Raw genomic sequence first — 5,869 nt, 5'->3', positions numbered from 1 at the left:
CAGCCCCGCCAGGGTGAGGACGGACCGCCCAGGTGAGCACAGCCCCGCCCAGGTGAGGCCGGACCGCCCAGGTGAGCACAGCCCCGCCCAGGTGAGTACAGCCCCGCCCAGGTGAGGACGCACCGCCCAGGTGAGCACAGCCCCGCCCAGGTGAGCACAGCCCCGCCCAGGTGAGTACAGCCCCGCCCAGGTGAGGACGCACCGCCCAGGTGAGCACAGCCCCGCCCAGGTGAGCACAGCCCCGCCCAGGTGAGGACGCACCGCCCAGGTGAGCACAGCCCCGCCCAGGTGAGGACGCACCGCCCAGGTGAGCACAGCCCCGCCGCCCGCCTCGCCTCCGGAAGCGGGGCGCAGTCCGGTCGCCAGCAGGGGCGGAGCCGGCCGGGATCCCCTGGGCCGAGGCGGACCTGTGGGGTCTGGACGGACCGAGAACCTGGAACTTAGCCTCACCCGCGCGGGGGGCCCGAGGCGGGGCCGGGGCCTGAGCTCACCTGCGCCAGCGGACAGCCGACCCGGGAGGAGCGCCCGGGACCAGCGCCCGGGATCGCCCGGCGCAGAGGGGGAGGCGGCGCGGCCGGGCCCCACCTGAGCCGCCCTCGGTCGCGCTGCGTCGGCGCCGCGGGGCCGCCATGACCTGGAGCGCCACGGCCCGGGGCGCGCACCAGCCCGACAACACCGCGTTCACGCAGCAGCGCCTCCCCGCCTGGCAGCCGCTGCTGTCGGCCAGCATCACGCTGCCGCTCTTCTTCTGCGCGGGGCTGGCCTTCATCGGCCTGGGCCTGGGCCTCTACTACTCCTCCAACGGCATCAAGGAGCTCGGGTACGACTACACGGGCAACCCGGGCTCCGGCAACTGCTCGCTGTGCGGCGTGGCCGACCAGGACCGCGCGCCGCCGCCCAGCTGCCCGTGCGCCTGGTACTTCTCGCTGTCCGAGCTCTTCCCGGGGCCCGTGTACCTCTACTACGAGCTCACCAACTTCTACCAGAACAACCGGCGCTACGGCGTGTCCCGCGACGACGCGCAGCTGAGCGGGCTGCCGAGCGCGCTGCGCCACCCGGCCAACGAGTGCGCCCCGTACCAGCGCAGCCCCGCCGGCCTGCCCATCGCGCCCTGCGGCGCCATCGCCAACAGCCTCTTCAACGACACCTTCTCGCTGTGGCACCAGCGCCTGCCCGGCGGGCCCTACGTCGAGGTGCCGCTCGACCGCACGGGCATCGCCTGGTGGACCGACTACCACGTCAAGTTCCACAACCCGCCGCTGGTGAACGGCAGCCTGGCGCTGGCCTTCCAGGGCACCGCGCGCCCGCCCAACTGGCCCCGGCCCGTCTACTTGCTCAGCCCCGACCCCAACAACACCGGCTTCGTCAACCAGGACTTCGTGGTGTGGATGCGCACGGCCGCGCTGCCCTGGTTCCGCAAGCTGTACGCGCGCATCCGCCAGGGCAACTACTCGGCGGGGCTGCCGCGCGGCGCCTACCGCCTCAACATCACCTACAACTACCCCGTGCGCGCCTTCGGCGGCCACAAGCGCATCATCCTGAGCAGCATCTCGTGGATGGGAGGCAAGAACCCCTTCCTGGGCATCGCCTACCTGGTCGTCGGGTCCCTCTGCATCCTCACGGGCTTTGTCATGCTGGTCGTCTACATTCGCTACCAGGACCAGAGCGACGAGGCCGACGACCAGGAGTGACTCCTGCCTTCGAAGCCTCCGTCCTGCTGCTTGTCAAAACTCTCCTGCAAGCTCCTCCTGGCCTCCCCCCTTCGCCCCGCACCCAGTGCCATCCTAGCCTCCCCTCTGGATGAGGGGACCAGAGAGTAATTATGCCCCAGACTCTTGCTGGGATGTTGGGGCTACCGAGGGTGACAGCCTTGAAAAATCCCCCCATCTCCTTCACGACTGACCGGTTGGCTTCTTCAGGTTCCACAGCATTTGAGAACAGAGGGACCGTGGAGACTCCTTTCCATCCATTTAATGGAGAGACCTAGAGCTGTTGAACAACTCACTCAAGATCAGGCAGCTACTCGTTGGCTCCCCACTCCGATTCCGGAGCATTTACCACTGCTACAGTGGTTTTCTTGTTTCTTTTATTTTTTCTTTTGGCTGGCCTAGGGGGTGGGATAGAGAGTGAAGCCCACAAATAACTTGCTGAGGTATGGCGGGGTGGGAGAGGCCATGTTTGTTTAAAATGTGGGTAGATTAGGAGGCACCATCCCCAGAGGTTCTGATACAGTAAGGCTGGGGAGAGACCCTTGAAGCTGCATTTTAACAAGCCTGTCTGGAAATCCCTCCTGCATCCCCTTAAACTGGGGAATCACTGTCCTGAGCCAGGAAACAAGTAGATTACTAATTGTTTCCCAGTTTCCTCTTGTGTCTGAGGCTGGGCCTGAAGCAGTGACCCGAGTCTGGTTTTTCAGGTAGTCCTTTATTCCCAGGGTCAGTCCCAATCAGTGCTGCAGGTTTGGTCTAGCACTCCTTACACAGAAGGCAATGTTTTCATCTTAGAATCAGATAGCTGGAAGGGATCTTAGAGGGAAAGGGATCTTCCTGAATCTTATCTGTGTCTCCTGAGTCCCAGCTCCGTCCTCTGTGTCATCTGGATTATTTTTATGCTTAAAGAGAAAGGGCTAAAACACAAAACAAAAACTTTTAAATCTGTGCTCTCAGATGAAGTTTGTTGGTTCCTAGTAATATGTCTAAATGAATGCTAAGGAATATAGTCTTATACATAAAATAGAATCTTAAGAATTATTTGAACATTTGAGATAATGTTAAACTCTAACTACTCTAAAATTATCCTAATATATACAAAGTTATTCTAAGAAGCAATAGAATTTTAAAAAAAACAAAACAAAAAAAACACAAGTTTTAAAACTTTAAAACACCAAATGATATCATCTTAACCAGTTCACTTGCTGAAAGCAAACAAGTTATATGGTCATGTGGCCAACAGATTTCTCCAGTACCTGCTCTCTACACAGCTACTTTCCAGTTACTACCGTCTTTGCTCAGGCCCGTGAGGCAGTGCAAGACCTTGAAGTATTTTCCTTTTAAGCAGTCAAAGAAATTCTGAATTGTAATGAGTATCTTACATTAATTTTCTTTTACTCTAGTTCTTTAAAAATTAATAATTGGTGGACAGCATGAATGTTCATGCCATCTGGTCAGATCTTTGGTACTGTGGTGTCTGTTCCACTACTTGCATAAACTAAAAAATGTTTTAGCAATTCCAGTGTGTTGGCTTCTGAATGCCTGAAGATGACACAATTTTATTGTCAGATTGCACTTTGTGATTTTAGACTATGAAACTATGATCATTATAGAGAGTAATTTTTATTTATTATGAATGTTTGATTCAGCAGATCACTAGCCTAGCCCTTCTTTATGCCGGATAAGAGAACTTGTTACATTGTTTTACTATGTAGTTGAGAACAATCATGTTTTTTGCTGTCATTTGTACAGTATCCAGTCTATTGCTATAAAGTTTTAAGTGAGACTGCAAAATGTAAGGTATCCAATTAAAGCAATGAGTAAGATTCCAGGCCCTATCTCTGGGTTTTTGAAAGAGAATAAAGGTTATGTTTGTTTTACCTTTGTTATCGCATTTGTTAAATGCTTTCGAACTATGATCTTAAAGGCACAAACAGTACCAACCTCTCTGCTCACTTATTATTAGCAGGCTTAATACTGCAGCAAGAAAATCGTCTTTGAGAATGGGGCTCAGAGTGAACTCAGTCATTCAGTGCTGACTTCCTAAAGCAATTTCAACTCATCTCAGCATCAACATCTAGTATGAGTTAGGTGACCTTCAACTATTGTTTGAATTAGGTGGTCAATTTAAAAAATAGATTTAGTATTAAAATTAATGAATGTGACTGTAGCAGTCTTCTTCATTTCTGCATTCACTCAAGTTCTGAATTGCAATTATTTGTCAGGTATTTTGTACAATGCCTCGGAAGCCTTAAAAACAAAAATGTGAAACATTTTCCTGTGCTGTTAGCATTTTGTTTGCTATCTCAGGATTCTAGCTGGGCTTGAATTCTGTTGTCCAGTAAATGCATCCTACCTTAATCTGTCTTCTGGGGTGAGAAAGAAAAGAGTGAAGCTCAACAGTTGGACTGGAAATGTGCTTTGATATATCTTGATAAAATAAAACACAAAAGAGAAGCTAATGTGGCCAGTGGGAGCTCCCAAAAGGGAATAAAATAAGAAAGATTTTTCCAGGTATCTCTAGAATCAAGTCAATTAAACAGTTTGCTTACTATGCAACTGTTAAAAATCAGAGGCAGAATAATAGTCTGGGAGTTCCTTTAGTAACAAATATTACTTCACAATATATAACCACAGCACTTCTGCTTCACTTTAATCCATTGCTCTCTTCTTGTCATTGGCACTCTCAACAATCATAAATTCTCAAAGAGTTATTGCTAGAGCTGCAATGTCATCAATTCCTTACATGCCCTTGGATATAAGTCATCAGTTCTGGTAATAATAGTAAACTCCTTCTTTATTTTTATCAGGCATTTCTTTGCATTCCAGATTTTTTTTTTCTTTAGCTAAAACATAGCTGACTGATTTTAGATAACAAATTTTTTTTAAAAAATTTAACTTTAATTCCCCCCTCAGGAGAATTTTTCTTAATTTCCCTGCAACCAAAACAGAGTAGTCTTTAAAGTGTCATTAAGAAGGCCCTAGTGAATGTGACTGAAACACATTGAGATCCTAAGGAGATCCTACATGAGAGCAGCACCTTGTGTAAAGAATTGGCAACAATGTTAACAGCATTGACTATATACAGCCACCTGCCATAATTGCCTTAATAAGACTAAAAATGTGTATTCAGGAAAAAAAAAATACTTCCCCACTGTTTTGGTACCTGTGTTACAAGTCCCACCATTAGTGGCATTGTGCAAATTAGGTCACTGCAGTAAGCCAGTATGGGGGTTCAGAACAAGTCACCCCAAGATGTGCCTCTGTTGTACGCAGATTGTTTTGAGCTAAAGACAACTTTAGCCTCTGGCTCAAAAGAAGCTTTTCAACTATCTAAAAGAACTTGAATTAGGGGCCTTGCCCATAATGAGATTACCAGAGAGAAAGTGGGGTGGGAGGAGGTAGAAGATAGTAAAGGGAGTATAAATGGTGACGGAAGGAGACTTGATTTTGGGTGGTGAACACACAATACAGTTATAGATGATGTATTATAGAAATGTACACCTGAAACCTATATAATTTGATTAACCAATGTCACACCATAAAGTCAATAAAAATTAACAAAAAATAAATAAAAATAAAAACAAGAAATGATCAGAGATGGCCTCTTTTGACCTATCTACAGGGCGGAGCAAACTTCTATTTACTAAGCCTGCTCTTACCAACCTGCAATGACTCTCTGAAGCCCCCAGGCACCTCGCCTCACCCCGAGCTCAGGACGTCTTATACATCTGTCCCCTTTCTGTCTCTGACCCTCTCGTGCATGTGGGGTCTATGACTCTCTCAGGTGTGCGGGATTCCCCTACAAATGTATGTGTTCAATTTGGTTATTTTTCTAATCTTCCACATGTCTATTTGATTATGAGACCAGCCAAAAGAACCTTAAGGGTAGAGGAAAGCTTGTTCCTCCCCCACACTAGAATTTATTTATTTCATGTATGTGGCTGAGCAGGTCACCAAAGAACAAAAAAGTCCTATGGCGATGAAACCCAAAATAGACTGGGAGTGTAGAAAGCTAGGAGAGGAGAAATAAAAGGGAAAGGAGCATGAGGCATTTTTCTGGGCCAGCAAGGTGTCCAGAAGGCGGGTGGGCAGGCAGTGAAGGGAGCCCACGGCAGAGAGCAGAGCTCACCAGTGGACGCATTGATGACAAGGCCTTT

General features: G+C 49.3%; 1 protein-coding gene across 1 annotated transcript; it reads left to right on the top strand.

Annotated features, from left to right (window-relative positions):
- Window positions 1-331: 331 nt before the first annotated feature.
- TMEM30B (transmembrane protein 30B) lies at window positions 332-3,589 on the top strand. Its single transcript, XM_081145566.1, has one exon. The coding sequence runs from the start codon at window positions 630-632 to the stop codon at window positions 1,689-1,691; it is 1,062 nt and encodes a 353-aa protein (XP_081001692.1). The 5' UTR covers window positions 332-629; the 3' UTR covers window positions 1,692-3,589.
- Window positions 3,590-5,869: the final 2,280 nt, after the last annotated feature.

This window comes from Miniopterus schreibersii (genome assembly GCF_964146895.1).
Source record: "Miniopterus schreibersii genome assembly, chromosome: 1".
Classification (NCBI taxonomy): Eukaryota; Metazoa; Chordata; class Mammalia; order Chiroptera; family Miniopteridae; genus Miniopterus; species Miniopterus schreibersii.
The sequence above is the reverse complement of the archived record's forward strand: the minus strand, read 5'-3'. Positions and strand labels throughout refer to the sequence as shown.

What these genes read in the sequence shown, in the direction of transcription:
- TMEM30B (XM_081145566.1), top strand. Translation starts at nt 630, where the DNA reads ATGACCTGGAGCGCCACGGCCCGGGGCGCGCACCAGCCCGACAACACC.